Source organism: Diachasmimorpha longicaudata, chromosome 3, assembly GCF_034640455.1.
Source record: "Diachasmimorpha longicaudata isolate KC_UGA_2023 chromosome 3, iyDiaLong2, whole genome shotgun sequence".
Taxonomy (NCBI): Eukaryota; Metazoa; Arthropoda; class Insecta; order Hymenoptera; family Braconidae; genus Diachasmimorpha; species Diachasmimorpha longicaudata.
Genome location: NC_087227.1, coordinates 4488851 through 4506251, shown reverse-complemented (window position 1 = coordinate 4506251; position 17401 = coordinate 4488851). Strand labels below are relative to the sequence as shown.

The 17401-nt window shown below is 34.7% G+C and overlaps 1 protein-coding gene across 1 annotated transcript in view; it reads right to left on the bottom strand.

Moving 5' to 3' along the window:
• LOC135159980 (uncharacterized) overlaps nucleotides 1-17401 on the bottom strand; it is a 34844-nt gene that overhangs the window by 16623 nt on the left and 820 nt on the right. The window contains exon 2 of the mRNA XM_064116080.1: nucleotides 1511-1637. Within this exon, the coding sequence (XP_063972150.1) occupies nucleotides 1511-1637 (127 nt within the window). The remainder of the gene's footprint in view (nucleotides 1-1510; nucleotides 1638-17401) is intronic.

Below are 17401 nucleotides of genomic sequence, written 5' to 3'. Positions count from 1 at the left end.
TGATAACGTGAAGCCATGTAAAAAGACTCTGAGTACGTCACGTGAATAATCAAGTAATGTTAGTAGTGAATAAAGAGATTTTCATCACAAGGTTCAAAAACCTCACATTTTAGGCGCTTTTGGAGGCTCAAACGACCCACGTCCTCACATTGGGCGATTTTTTTAGTGACAAAGGTACATAAAACCCTATCCACAATATTTTTTCCATTTTTTAACTATATATTATGTATTATATATTGTATAGATAATTTGAAGAGAATTAAAATTAGAGAGAAAAAACTTTCGGTTCAACTCAGTCGAGAATCAAACCCGGGTCCCCAGTATCGCGCCGTGATCTCTTATTTTTTCATTCAACCAGGTTTTTTTATTTATAAACACCCAGGATTTACAATGTTTACAGCCTTAAAAAAATCCTACGAAAAAACATTGATTTATGGTATTTTAATAATTTTGAAAACTTTAGGCCCATAGAGACTCTCAAGTTTTTTAAGTATTACAAATTAGAAAAAGATCTTTTTTTGTTGTTATTAAGATTGAAACGAGTTATCATCGCTATCTGTATATAAAATGTAAACTATTATTGTGTACTATTTATATTTTTATTCTTTATATTTTTTTCTTGTAATATTTGCAAGAAAAAAAATATGAAAATAAATTAAACAAAAAAAAGATTAATGAGGGTATTTAAGTTTCCTCAAACTCAATTTAGTTTTATAACTTGGGAGAAAAAAAAGGAAAGGAAGAAAAAGATTTTTTGATTTTTTCTGATATGCTAAAATATAATAGCTGATTGTTATGATGATTACTAGCTCTATTTTCCTTCAACGGTCGAAGGTGGACGGAAATTATTTCTAGTGAAGATATTCAAAGTGTTAATCCTATTTCCGGGAACTTTTACCGGCTGAGCTACCGGACACCACAGAAAATTACTCAGATAATAACAGTATCATATATTATATTATTATATTATCTAATATATAATCTATTAGAAACACGACTTCAATTGTTAATTTTTAAAAATTGAGTTACTCCCTTCTCTCTTCGATTTGCGATTAGTTTTTTTTATTATACTTTTGTTGTGCATAAAAATAATAATTTTACTATATCCAACAGTGAATGCAACAGAGGTAAGAAATTAATAGGGTGTGCTACAGGTCCCTGAGCAAAAGTGCAATTTTACACACTAGCAACATAATTTTGTTTTGCACTACTCTATTTTACGCTGTTAGTAATTCGATTTCAAATAAAAAATCATATGAATAAATCTTTTATTAAATTATCTGCCCAATCGACTGTCTAGTATTATTTATCAAATTTTCTTTAGAATAGGTAAACAATAAAGGGTTTAATGAGAAAAATGCTTCTTCAAGATGAAGAAAAGGATCAAAATCTTGAGACAACTTTGGAAATTAGGAAAAATAGAAGAAAATGTCATGTCACATTATCACAAAATTGTAAAAAATAGTAAATGGAGTGAATGGCTTTTTTTGCCTTTTTTATTTATATTTACCTTTGAACTTTGGAACGAACATTTGTATATCCTGAGGAATGTTTAGGTAAAAATCGAGCTCCCGACGGTTTAAAGGTTTACAAATAGTGCTTTGATTGAGCAGCAGTAGTCTCGTGTGTCCTCCAACCTGAAACATCAATTGAATCATTAATTTCAATAACAATATTGAGGAAAGACACGTAAAAGTAAAAGCTCGTTTAATCATAGCTTAAAAAAAAATTTTAATTCTCGCCATTCTCCAAAGTTGCATAATTCATAATCTCTAACCAATTGTCTCATAATATTGACGACTACCAATGCAATCAGAATTCCATCGTAATAATGACAATCACAATTTATAATAATAAGAATGAAAATTTATATGAAAAATGGCCTCGAGCTATTTAGGAAAAACAGCGAAGGAATGTCAAGAATTATAAAGAAAAAAAATCAAATGACTTTATGTTTCATCTTTTTATAGTTTAATTATTCATCTGTTGCATTCTTCAAGACCATAAACTCATCCTTCCGGGATAAAATAACATTTATGGTCTTTGTAAAATCGTGAAAAGCATCAAAACCACAAGGCAATAAAATATAAAAAATTCCTGAGGGTTTTGCATTGGAATTTTTTGACTCAATGTCTCAAATCCCACTAAAATAATTTTTTTTTTTTCAACTTTGTGGTTACAACCACTGAATCATGACAATCGCAAGATCATTGTTTTTGTGCAGCTCAATATAAAATATCGAATGGTTACGATTCAATAAATCAACCGCGATAAAGCGAATTATAAAAGATAATAAAATTGTGGTTATAATTTTTTTTTGGATCTTACGATTTTTTGCTTCTGAATGAAAGCATTGCAATGGTCCAATTCCGACTCAAAAAATAAATAATGTAAGTTCGATTGAAAAGGATGGGGAATCGTCGGAAAAAACCTTAATTTTTTGAAAATGTCTGTTTAAAACGATATAAATGGGTAAAGAAATTCAAAAAAATTTGAAATTTTGTAAGATAGTGGGGGAAAGTAAGGGCTAACTCTTGACCCAGATTCAGTCCGATTGGTCGAGCCATTGCTGTTAAATCGTAATTTGTTTATAAAACATTTTTTCGAAATATCGCCGAAGAAAAGTATTCGGTTTTCCTTTTTCATCATTTTCGTGATGATTGGATTTATGAGAATCAATCAAAAATAGAAAAGTGAACCCTGAAAGTAATAATTCTTTTCAAAGTCACTTTTACTTTTCAGTTTTTGAGAACAAAATTTTGTTGGCCGAGCAAAAATGGACGCCATCATCTTAAAATTGGGACGGGATCTTCATTTTATCACTATAACAGATCATATTGAAAATCAGCTTAATTAAACTATTAGTTCTAGAGATATTCACTTTTTCGTAGAAAATAATTATGTGGAAAATCCCAAAATTGACTGGATTGAATCCGTTTTTTATAGAAAAACTTTCGTGTTGATCTCCTCTACCATAATCAATTGAAACACATATACTATATTATGTATTCCTCCCTACAAAGTTGTTCCCATATTCAAATTTTTTCATTTATCATTTTAAATCGTTATTTGCCCTATTACATTTTAATTGGAAGCCAGGTTAATGAAAAATAGACGATTTAAGTAAGAGCAATTTTATTTTATGATTATGTGTTCACACTTCGAGAGCAGTCGACGAACTGACAAACGATCTTGAAATCTCAAAAACCAAAGCATCATCATCATGGTTACTTTCTTTCCATGAACAAAGATTTCTTTATATTATTTAATAAACATAAACTGGAGTTTTCGTCGTAAGACCACACAAACGCCCACTCAAGAAATGGTAGGATACAAGAAGGTTATATAGCTTAAATTCTTATCGAACATTTTTCTAGAAATTCGCTAATGATCACAATGGATTTGTTTTCTAGTCTGCCAAAACTTCCCCAGAATAATACGGTCCAAAGAACTTTTGGTCGCATAATTTTTTAATCATTATTTGTCTAGCACCATTATACAATGAACACTCCCAGAGGAACCTCATAGGTTTAATATAAACTTATATAAGTCTGTAATACGATCATATTGTTTTTGCCCTTTTCAATACGTCCTCTTACGCGCGTGAGCTATTCAATCAAATTTAAACGATTTTTTTGCTGTCTTCATAACATTTTAATTTTTTTATTATTAAATCTTTACAAACCCGCTCAGATTCCTTAGCTTGAAATAACTCCAAAAAACATGGTTCCATTATAACCCCCCAAATTACACGGTTAGACTGGAGGCGAGACGGCCTAGCTTAAGGGTCCTGGCGATGAAGAGGGCAACAGGCAGAGGGTGAAGTACTTGGTGGAAGTGATGGACATGAACGAGGATAAATGGCCAAGGCAATGCCTCAGAGAGGAAGTCAGAAACCTAATTAATGGCAAGCTGTCAACTGGGCTAAAGCGATTGAGTCAAGACTACACGAACCTAGGTGCTGGGATTTCGTGGAGAAATGGTGGAGAGAACTCAATGCGTTATTATGAAAACAACCTTGACAGGATATGGTTTTCCGAAACCTCGCATGACCTATTATTAATCTACTCTACTTACATGATATCAAACACTTAGGCCATTACCCACTGCCATGGGGGGGGGGGGGATTAGGAAAAATCCATACTGTCGGCTAGTTTAGATCGCCGAAGGACATTTAGCAACCATGACGGCGTCGAGCCACTGTGACTGAGTGACTGACACAGGCAAGCTCCCGCGGGGAACCTCGGAGCGGTGGTCCTTGATGTCAGCCTGACACCCAGCATGTGAAAGGTGGATAAGTGTATTTGGAATTCAAAGAAATAGAGAAGAAGAAAAGATGCATAATATGACTCTAATTCTCATTCATGTCTCCGACCGGGTTAGGTTTATCCAGAGAAGATTATTGGGTCCCTGACCCAAGACTCTCATCTCCGACAAGGAGAGCTGGTTGGTCTCATTCATTCATTCACTCATCGTCGTCGTCGTTTCTGATTTCCGCGTACGTATCCACGCATTTCAGCCACTGGTAGAGAGAATCCCAGAACGAAGAAAGCCGAGGGAAGGTACTAGAAGCCGGTGACAGACCGAGAGATAGGGAAAGAGCAGAAAACTCGACCTATTGCGCCAACTATCTGGGGCCTGTCACAGGGGTATTTCTTTCACAGATGAGAAGGGGAAGGTGGAAGAATACTTCTACTGGGAGGACGCAGGAATTCTGGGTCTAACAAAAGACCAGTGGGCTGAGCTCAGATGCGGAATGTGGGGGGTAGGTAAGAAAAAAAGAGTTCTGGGGTGACACCTGCAGGATATGGAAAATGGAGCCAGAGTCCTCCGAGCACGTTTGGGTCCCTGGGGAGGAACACTTACTTATTGGAGAGAAATGGACAAGGCCGATGGAGTTGGGGAGATAGCACTGGAGGACAGGGTGATAGAAGCAGTAAAACGGGGACCCTTGGAGGCCCTCTGTGTCTGAACCTGGGGCTTTGAAAAGCTAGGAAATGATATCACAAGGGGACTAGTGATACAGGCAAACTAAACAGGCACACCGAGTAGCAAAAAGTCACTGTACTTCCCTAAAGGACCTCAGGCTCCTCTTTCTTGTCTTTGGTTTATAGACTCAATTTATGAAGGATGTTAAATATCATGTAAAGATTTATATACTCGATCCGAAGGACCGAGATCTACTCGGCAATATTGTTATTAGTTTTTATTTCTAATTTAATTGAAGAACGTAAAAGGCCGAGTAGGCTATCCATAGCTATCGAGAATGCATATAAATAAATATTTCAATCAAAATTATATAAAAATCATATGAATAAATATTTTAGTAAATTATCTGCCCAATCGACTGTCTAGTATTATTTATAAAATTTTCCTTAGAATAGGTAAACAATAAAGGGTTTAATGAGAGAAATACTTCTTCAAGATTAAGAAAAGGATCAAAATCTTGAAACAACTTTGGAAATTAGGAAAGATAGAAGAAAATGTCATGTCACATTATCACAAAATTGTCACGCGATATTCAAAAAGGCCGAGTAGGCTTTACATAGCTATTGAGAGTGCATGGTATGTGTGGACAACAATTAACCGTCTGTCTGTAGATCTGTTTAGTCCATGTCAGTATTTTATAGATTTTCTCAGAGCAGTGTCGGAATGTTTAAAATAGTTTTAATAAACAGAATCAAAGAAGAAAAAGAAAGGAATGACAGAACAAGGGCCTTTTGTCAAATGGGTCTAGAGTGGAAAAACTTTGGTCACTAAGGGTTAGTTCCTCTGGAGACATCATAGGAGGAAGATATACCTTCTGCGTGTGATAATAAAGAATTAAAGTTTATAGCCAAATCGGTTTGTTATTATTTAATAAATCCTTATCCATAATCCAATAATGTCTATCTATAGAATAAAAAAAATAAATGGTTCCATGATTTTTACTATTTTTCGTATTATGTTTATTAAATTTTCAATTCACAGTCTTTGAGACGTTTATCAATTGCTTTGATAACAGGTCATGTCAATGATGGCAACACAAAATCAATGTGAACTGAGAGTTCATTATGTTTTTAAATTATCTGCATCATTTTGACTCTGTTATGTGTATATTTAGGACTGCCTTCATTCAGAAATGTTAGATGAAAACTCAAGTTGACTTGGATGGACTTAACTGATCCTATGGTCGAGCTACTGATTGCGCTGGGGAAAGAATTCTGGAATAGCCTTAAACTTGGAGAACTGACAGAAGGTCACAGAATGTTTTATCCACTGGCACTCAGGGAGAATAAATATTACCCGTGATATTTAAACCCACAAATGCCAAGGATGAAACGCACATCGTTCAGTAATTTTATCATCGAATCGTGCAGTGACAAGACAAGAGAAGTTTTTTGTAGCGCCTTGATACAGCTTTAGTAGTCCAACGAAGTCGACTCCCCGGATTTTGTTACCCAATAACTAATTTTATCGATTATTTCGTCAGTTATCTCGATTATTGATGATCGGTATTGGGATACGTATAACAGTAGATAAATAAATGTAGTAGCACAATCAATTATTTAACTTTATCACTTCATCATTGGCACGAGGAAGACACGACTAACCTAGAGGTTCGGTGTCCAGAGACTGAATTCTTACTATTTGAAAACCCTTTACAAAGGAAAAAACAAAAAGAGAACGTTTATGACTCCAGGAGACAGAGTTTCCTTTGAATACCACATGTGGTCAGGATCACAACGCTCTGAAGTTCGCAGTACAACAGATCATAAATTAGTCCTTTTCTGGAGACTCCTTCAAACACGTCATAACCCTTGTCGAGTGATTTTTGAAGATAAACAGAAGAGCTGTGTTTTAATTTTACCAACAATCGGAGATATAAATCTCCGCGAATGATTGTCGGGATTTTACGTTACGTTATATGTTCTTCAAGATATTAATATGATAATGTTGTAATCTGTCAAACAATGACAAAGGCTGAATATACGGAAATAAAAGTCCCAGAAAAATTACTGTGCTCTACACGAAAAGACATTTTTGATAAAAATAAAACTTCTAGATGACGTATTGAAAGTGCTTGGTATGTGTGGACAAAAATTAATCGTCTGTTGATAGCTGTGTTCAGTCCATGTCACTGTTTTATAGTTTTTTTCTCCAAACAGTTGTTGGATTCTCAATAAATAAATTTTTAGCACAGATTTATTTTTTAAATAAACTGATATTTTAGATTGAGAAACACTAGTTATTCAACAACCGAGTCGACAGAGAATTTTGGAGCTCGGAGTGACTAGCTTGCTAGGTGACAATTTAGAACTAACTGAAAATTAAAGGAGTCGTCAGTTTTATGTGTCTGAGGATCTGCGAAAAAAGGAGGGGAAGGTTTTGAGACATGTGTCGTAGGGTGTAAAATGTTTGGGAATTCTCCAGCGGATTAGGCTTTATTGGAGGCGATTTCATCTAAGGTATGTCCTCAAAGGGTTATTCGATTGATGAATTTTCAGGAGGATTAGGAAAATACAGAAAATGTGAATTAAAATCTTGGGGTATACAACACAGTAGCAACATGTGTAGACTACTTTTAATAAACAGACACAGAGAAGGAAAAGAAAGAAATGAGTGAACAAGGGCCTTTTGTCAAATGGGTCTAGAGTGTGAAATCTTTGGTCACTAAAGGCTATTTTCCCTGGAGACATCAGAGGAGGAAGATATACCTTCTGCGTATGATAATAATGAATTAAAGTTTATAGTCAAATCATTTTTGATATTTGTTGGAAAATTAGAACACAGCTCTTCTGTTCTGCTTCAAAAATCACTCGACAAGGTTTATCATATGTTTGAAATAGTTTCCAGAAAAGGGACTGATTTATGATCTGTTGTGCTCTGGACTTGAGAGCATTGTGATCCATACCACAAGTGGTATTCAAAGGAGACTCTGTCCTCTAGAAACATAAAGGTTCTATTGTTTTTCTCCTAGTAAAGATTTTTATATTATAAGAAGTTAGTTAGTCTCTGGACAACGGTCCACTAGTAAAGACGTGTCTTCCTCGTGTGACTAAAGTATATTACAAAACTATTTCCACTGTGTCTCAAATAATTTAACCATTTGCACCCATAATCTAATAATATTATTTAGATAATCCCTGTCCATAATCCAATAATAACTACGAAAATCCAATGAAAAATTCAGGAAATACGAATCAATGTACGATAAATTCAAACTCTCTTCTGATCAATGCATGAGATTCATCTTTGGAGCCCTCAAAATCACCGATTAAAACATTCAGCTTAACCGCTGACTCCTCCGAAAGTGCCGACATATGTCGCCACATCAATGAATTATTCCGTTGGCACTACCGACCAAGATCGAGTAGTTGAGTCAAAAAATAATCGTTGAGTTTTACAAAAAAATTTTCTCCGTCTACGAAACTATCGTCGATTCGTTTCATTCGAAATTTATGATAATGGGAGAACATGGAGAATTATTCGTATTATTTTCAGTGGAATGCACCGGGGTCTCTGGGTATTTGGGACAATGACCTACATTTTCGATTTAATTTTGTTTTGTGAACGAATGAATGAGAATGGAAACATTGGAAGAACTCATCTCGTTCTCAATGGTGAGGATTTTTTTCCTTCAAAATACCTTCATTTTTCATAACGAGAGCGCGAAAATTGTTAACGTTTAAGCTGTTAAATAGAGCAAATGGACATAATTATGAATTGAAAGTTCAGAAAATGGTATTTTACACTCGTATTTCCACGGCATTGAACAAACCTCTGTAAAGATAATGGAACAAGGTCAAAATGTGACAAACAAAAACAACTTAACACAATTAGGGACCACAAAAAAATCCGGAAAAAGTAGAAAATTAAATTGCTATTGAACGAAGCGAATGAAATTTTTTATCGTTTGTCATTGAAATAAACTCAGAGGGGAGCAATTAAAAATCTACATTGAAGGAAAAATATTGTAAATTCTAGGGAATTTATTTTGTTGAATGCGTGTTCTTCGATATGAAAATAGAATTCCACTGTTTCGACACTTTACCTCTTCATTTTACCAGCGGATTCCCGATAGATCGTAGATAATGACATATTCTTTTGAAAAAAAACTCATTATTTCACTGAAAATATATCATTGTGTGCGATTTTGTTGATGCGCCTACAATAATGTGATATTAAAGTGATAAAATAGGGAATCTAAAAGAATATACGATAGACGTGAACCCCCATGTGATCGAGTAATGGTGATAATCGATCACTCAACAATCGATTAGGGAAAGGGTAAAGTCTTAAATAACCCATCACTTCCTTGATACCAAAGAATTCGAAGAAAAACAAATTTACTACTCTTGGCAAAAGGAATCGAAACACATTATTTTGTTATCTACAACCGCAATGCAACTTTGATAACAAAATCCCCATTATTAAGCCCTGAAATGACACTTCGAGATATCACAAAAAAAAAACGGGTCACCCCATCAATTGTGTTTTACGTAGGAAATTGGATAGTTGCATCAGAAATCACGTGCTCAATGATAAAACTATCTGCCGCGGAGCTTACACCAATTTCGTGAATCATTCTAGGGTTCATTACTCCATCGAATGACTTTGCGCTTAATTAGGCGTTGTATACACACTATTTTAAGATACGAGACTGTTTGCGTGTCTCGCGACGTATTTGAATTTTCCACCTCAAATCCATTGATCAATAAAGTAAACGTCTTACACATGAATTTAGCAAATGTCTTACGCGGCTAAATTAATTTATGTGCTGGTGCTTTCTTGAATAGACGAGACCGAATGCGCGCTTCGCGCGCCCCATTTTGATTTCCCGCCTCAAACACATTGACCAATTAGGAGAAAGTCTTACACATGAAGTTAGTCGATGACTTCTGTGGTTAATTTAATTCAATTTATGTGCTTGTGCTTTCATAGACTGATGAAGGGCGATCACACCGTAAAAGAACGAATGTGAAAGTCGTTGGTATAAATATGATGAGCGAGGTAACTTGATTCACAATGGATGCTTTTAGGAACACGAACGTTTTCGCCTTTTCGACTAACGCGAAACTTCATTCATTTAATCGGCCAATGGGAAAGTCCTTACGCGATTCCGACTCGGACGAACTTCATTTATGTGCTTCTGCTTTTATAAATAGGAACGGGACTGACTGTGCGTCCCATTTGAATTTCCCGCCTCAAATCCATTGACCAATGAGAAACACGTCTTACCCATGAAGTTAGCAAATGTCTTAGGCGACCAATTTAACTTATGTGCCTGTCCTTTCTTGAATACAATTTAGTTAGTGCTTATGAAATAAGTTCCCCGACATCTGTTGGAATATTGCCGTCCATCGCTAAAACCCCTCATTCCTGTCCACTATTTCGTCAATTTGCAAAACCTCCTCAAATCGTTTTGCTACACTCCAACCCTAATAAAAATCCTCATTAGCACATTCCCACGACCTTGTGTAGGTAATCCGACAATCTGCCACTGTCCCCTTAATCCCTCAAATCCCTAATTTGGGACTCCTACCAACACTCCCACTCCAATTCCGAGAAAACCTCCTCCTTATGCTGATAAGGCCAACCCCTCGAGGTCATGCTCATCCAATCACCCGCATTGGGCCCTTCTCTTTCCACCTCCTTTCCACCCCCATTTACCAATATTTTGCACCCCCCAACGACTCTTCTTGCTAAAATATTCAGGTAGACTTAATGGAACCGTTCTGCTGGACACTCCCGAAAATATCCATCGGAGTACATTTTTGTAATGAATATTCGAAAACTCAAAATTGAAGTTTTATTGTCCACCGATACCCAACATAATTATCTTCGAATTATTGCTTCATCGACTATAACATCCTAACGGTCGGACTCATCGATAGCACAATCGTTTCTCTATAATAATAATAATCGTTCCCTGAAATTCAAATAATTTTTTATGACAAAACGTTGCAATTAATGCGAAAATTTAAATAAATAAAGAAACATTAGGAAAAAAAGATATTCAACGAAAGACAAAGAAATTCACAAGTCGGAGAAGACAACAAAAGAAGTCAAGAATACTTGTCAAGTACTGGTGTTTAATTATTAATTTTATGGCTTCCCAAAATCGGTGAAGTAAAAAACCAAAAAAAAATTAAGATGAAAATTAGACCTCCAGAGGACGAAAGTTGGTTTCATTGTAAAAATTAGTCTCCAAAGATCAATTTTTCCGACAAAACTCGACCTAAAATCTGGTTGAGTGTCGTTTCGTCCCACGTTTGGCCCTCTGGAGGAGTAATTTTTATTAAAAATTTATTTCTGTGAACAATTCCTTGTGATTCTGATAATTTTAGAAAAATCCAAAATTTATCAGTCACGTCAAAGTCAGTAGAATTTCGGTTCTGATTATTTTGTAAGGTTCTGTGGCCTTATGCCCTGCACACATGGACTCTCCTTTGTTCGTCCCATTGCCAGCCCGAGGGGCCTGAGTCCCGTCTCGACGAGACCACGTGATGTCGCACGGCCCCCTCCACCATTTCCCTTGCTTCTCCATTTTCCTTTGCTTTTCCTTTGTCCCCTTCCCCGGAGCCATGGAAGCGTGCGCAGCTTTTACTGTAGTGGGGTTGTTGGACTCAACCCTTACGATTAAGTTTAAGTTTTAGTCAGTCCCTCTTGGGCTGTTCTACGATAGAATAGAATCGAGTGCTTCTCTGTTTGACTACATTTTTCTTCAAAGTGCTTTCAAGTTTTTGATAGTTTACAACATTTTCTGTGTAAAATTTGTAAAGTTTTGAGTTTACAGTCATTACAATAAAAGTGTTAATGTGCTCCCCTAGAAACCTGTCTGTTTAATTTATTTAATATCAGTCATCCAATCAAATATTTTGCACTAATCACTTCAATTTCGATGGAGTACTCATCACAATCTGCAATCAAAATTGGTGCTTTCATTCTATAGCCGCCATTGTCCCCCCAGTAACTTCGATAGGACATCCCAAAATTCTTATATAACTTAACATAATTAATATTAAAAATCACAACAAAATTCTAAATGAACAGAAACCCTCAAAAGTACTTGGAACGACATCCACGATGGGACTGACTAAAACTTAAACTCAACTTGAAACATTGGGTCCAACATCCCCCACCAGACTAGACGTGCGCACGCGACCCAGCCCTAGGGAAAGGGAACAGGAGAAATGGGAAAAGAGGTTGGATTTTTGGACAGAGCTTTCATTGTTATACTACAAAAATCACTCAACACCGATTTAATAACATTCTCGAAAAATAGTTGTGGTAAGAGATTAATTTATGGTGGGTATTGAAAGTGTTTGGTATGTGTGGACAAAAATTAATCGTCTGTTGATAGCTGTGTTCAGTCCATGTCAGTATTTTATTGTTTTTTTTTTCTCCGAACAGTACTCGAATGTTTAGAATATTTTTAATAAACAGAAACAGAGAAGGAAAAGAAAGAAATGAGTGAACAAGGGCCTTTTGTCAAATGGGTCTAGAGTCTGAAAACTTTGGTGATTAAAGGTTAGTTGCTTTGGAGATATCATACGAGAAAGATATACCTTCTGCGTGTGATAATAAATGATTAAAGTTTATAGCCAAATCGGTTTGACATTATTTAATAAAATCCCTGTCCATAATCCAATAAATTCAATAGATCGCTTTCCATAATCCAATAATGAGCTAGAATTAAACTAAAAAAATTACACAAATTTATTTGGACTTTATGGGGACAATCTTTCCTGATTGTTATGAAAGACCTTTTTCTCAGTACTGAAATGAAGATGGTTATGTGCCTCGGACCATCATATCTACACCATAAACATGTCACAGATATTCGTCTAAAGAAATGATGTAATGCAGTGTTTTAATGAGGGACGCAGCGTTGACGATCTCCATGACGCAATGGAGATCGAGTCAGCTCGCTCAGCAACGGGAGCAAGAGCATATCAAACCTACCAACTACCTTTCCATATTTTCATTCATCGTAACAAGAATTGTTAAGCAGATTTGCAACACCATGACCACAAAGAATGCTATTATACTGAAAGAACTATTGATGAGTGCATTTATTTAGATATTCCCACACAACAAAACTATTTACTACAAGAGAAACCTAGTGGAAGGCCATCCACTTTTATTATATTTATGTTTAACGTAATTCGTAACAAGGTGTAACTGGTCATTGCCTTCAGCCATTGAGTTATATAAGATTGTTTATAATATACATTTTGTGCTGGATATACATCCATAGGACAGCGTGATTTTCCTTTAATTTTAATCACTGAGATTTTATATATTATTTGGTGTGATAGACATGACACATGATGATAATGGGGATTTGTTGGATTAGAGGTGTAGAGGTACAGAGGCTCCCCCAGAGTTTGAGATCTTGCGGTTCTGTTTGATTTATTTCGACTCTTCTAAGAGAGTATTAATTATTAATCGTCTTTCCATAGCTCTCTTTAGCCCATGTCAGTATTTTGTAGTTTTTCTCAGAACAGTGCCAGAATGTTTAGAATAGTTTTGATAAACAGAACTAGAGAAAGAACAAAAAGGAATGAATGAACAAGGGCCTTTTGTTGAATGGGTCCAGAGTGTGAAACCTTTAGTCACTAAAGCGTTAGTTCCTCTGGAGATATCATAAAACGAAGATATACCTTCTGCGTGTGATAATAAAGAATTGAAGTTTATAACCAAATCGTTTTGATATTATTTAGAAAATCCCTGTCCATATCCCAATAATAATCTTATACACGAAAATAAGTTTTAGGTAAAAAATTAGATTTCCAGGGGATGAAACGAGGGACAAAGGGTATCACAAAAATGATCTTCTGCGTGCGATAATAAACAATAAAAGTTTATAGCCAAATCGTTTGTTATTATTTAGTAAATCCCTGTCCATAATCCAATACCAATAAAATGAAATCAATTCACCTGTTTCATCTTTAGCAAAAACACATCCTCACATAATTATTAATTTTCAACAACAAATTAACTTGTTCCCTCGATAACTATTGTCAGTTGGAGATGTTGAGAATCTTTCTTTATCTAAATATTTACTGCAAAAATGTTTTTCGACTATTTGTTCCCCAAATACCTCGTCATCAATCTGTCAATGACGTCAATATGATGTCATAACGTTTAAGTAGTCAACACGGTGAATAGCTCTCGTTAAATTTAATTAAAGATAAACAAAAACATTGAGCCAAATTCCTCTCCATTCACGATTGCGTAAACACTTTCTGTAGTGACGTTGTGAATAACGTGACGTAGATTCCCGCACACACCCACAATACGATTCTTAACCCTTCAGCGCCATTGAATCAAGCGCAAGAGAGAGGAACAATCGATAGAAAAACTAAAAATAGAAGAGCAAGGATGAATAAATTGTACTGATCGAGGGTAAACGGTAAAACCTTGAAGCAGAAATGTAGATTATCTTTATGCAGACAGAAATCAAAATTACTATCAGCGCGCACGTGTCGTGAATTTCATTGACGACATTGCGAGTCATTCCAAACAATAAAGTGATAAATAATGAGTGATGCATAACAACAACAGAAGTGTGAAAACGTAAGGGAAATTCAATTGAATTAATGGTAAATTCACCTTCTCTGGGCATCTGATTATCGAATTTTGTCGGATAATGAGGAAAATTTTGGGGGAAAAATGTACATCAGAATCAATATTCGATCAATTATTTTACTCTTTTGTATTTTCTTCACGTCCCGATTTTTCCACAGATGTCATCAACGAATAACAAATTGAGTTTTAAGAATCAATAATAATTCATAGAATAATTGAACAGAGGAGATGTAAAATTATTTAAATTAACTTAGTTCTTAACCTCAGGTTTTCAAGAAATATCTGGGAATACACGAGAGACAGAGAAGTTTTTGTTATCATCTTCTTTGTTGAGAGAGTTGCGAGTTGCAAAAAAAATTGTACCAAAAACTTTGCTATCTGCTTGAGTTTCCAAGATATTTATCGAAACCTGACCATTCTTTTTTTAAATAAGCACTTAAGATCCAATATTTTCGAACATATGAAAAACTAGGGATTAAAAAGAAAATAATACGCAACTAACTCATAAACAATAATGAAAAAGGAAAAATAAAGTGAATTCACTAGCGAAGTGGTAAAACGAGATACGTCACTTCTGACTATTGATCAGTTTTTAATAGATATCTTAGAACCTAGTGAAGATGGAAAATTTTTTGTAATAACCTTTTTTGTGGAGCAAATCACGTCTTACAAAAAATGTAATTACAAAAATTCCGCTATTTCTCCTAGATTCGGAGATATCACTAGAAAAATCAACGCAGGAGTAAATCAATTTATTTAATTTTGCTACTTCGTTAGTGAATTGAAAATGGCACAACCGTGAAATTAATGGGTTCGACAACTACATTAATTTCCGTGTATCTTTACTCATTCAAGTGTTTCCAATCATGCGAAAAAATGAAGGAAAAATAAAATATGTTCAATAAAAGAATGGGAACACTTAACCGATAATTTTAGTCCTTTTAGTTTTTTACTCTACACTGAGAGAAAAAATGAGTAAAACGGATAGATTATCTTTTTATTCAAACACTCAGTATCTTTCAATAGTACCAACGAAATAAGTCCTTGACGATACGAAAAATCTGGGCACTTTTTATAGAATTGTGTCATTAAACTGTATATGCAATCGTTAATTCTGAGGACTCCAAACCTCATGATTTGATCATATGGGGGTTCAAATCTATCGAATAATCCTTTGGGTTCCCTGAATATTTCATGACATTTAAATAGTCTTATAACACCAAAGAAAATAAAATATTATTATCATTATTATTATTATAGTTATTTTAATGTATCGCATTTCGTCGATCTAAAACCTTATTTTAGGCAACATCAACGGAATCGCATGCAATAAGATATTTTCAATGGAATAATGACTCATTTTCAAACGAATATGTCATTACTATCATTCTACAGGGAACCTAATGGTAAAATCGATGAAGATGTAAAATGTTGAAACAATGAAATTACGATAATATCTACGATATTTTTCTCTCAGTGTACAGTTGTGTAAAATCTATAAAATCGTAGTCTTTCCAAAAATCACAGGAATCACAAAAAAATCAAAGAATAATTCTAATTCCTGAAAATAACAAGACGAATTGTGCACAGTAATGATTGATAGTATTTATAAAAGACATAACCGTTGGCTCTATTCCCAAAAATGATAAATCGAAGACGAACATAGACGAAAGAAAAAATTATTAGAACATTCCTGCGTGGTAAAAATACGTTTGGAATCAATATTCTCCCCTCTAAAATCATGAATCAGTGGGAGTCAACAGTTTCAGAGGGAATTGGAGTGAGGAAAACGTAAAACCCAGAACATACGTAATTCCATCGTTAACATCTGATAAAATGCAAAATTAATAATACTCAGTAGTTTACAGGAAAATTGACAAAATTTTTTTTATGGTTCTATTTTTCCAGAGGAGAATAAGACGAAAAAAAAATCAAGACATTTTCCTTTGTTGAAAGTTTATTCAGTTTCAAAGGGCAGAAAACTTACTCAAGTCAATCCTGGGAAATAAAATAGGAATTTAAGTTTGACTTGACGAAGTCATCAAGGACAAATTCTTAGTCAATCATCAGGAATGATCGAACCGCTATAATAATCCTCGAATCCTATGAATCAAGTAAAAAACATAAATAATTCAACTTCACCTAAAAATTCAAAAAAAAAATATTAAGCATTTGTGAAGAACCTTCGCGAACTCTCGGCCACGTGTCCAAAATATACCCAAAAGCTTCAGAATAATGAAACCTAACTTCAGTTTCCCTCAAACTGAAAGAAATAACGCGTGAAAATTAAAGAAATATTCCTTCTAATAATGCCAAAACAATATTTTACGAAATTAATGCAAATTCATTAGCTCCGATCAATTGTTAGCAATTTTGAAGAATTGATTGCTTTAAAATGGCAAAAGCAATTCATTTCTTTCTAAAAAATATTTCTTTACCACTATTCAAAAAAATACTTTCTTAGTTCACTCATTTTTTTGCTCAGAGCAGAAACTTGAGGAAATTATCAATAACAAATACTTAGTTATTGCCATCAGATCATCCGCAAAGGTCTCAGGTCTTCACAATAACACCAAAAACCATAAAAACATGAAATCTCAACAGAAAAGCTCCTAAAAATATCAACAATGATAAATACCTTACGAGTTAATACTTCAAATCATCGGTATTGATTACCAAATCCCTCGGAAATCCCTGAACTTCATAAGTTAGACAAAAGTAAGAGAAAGGCCCTTTCGTAAGAAATTAAAAGCTCATCTTAACTTTCCCCAAAAACACTTAAAAAATCCACAAGCCGAATATTTAATCCCTAATGGCTGATCAT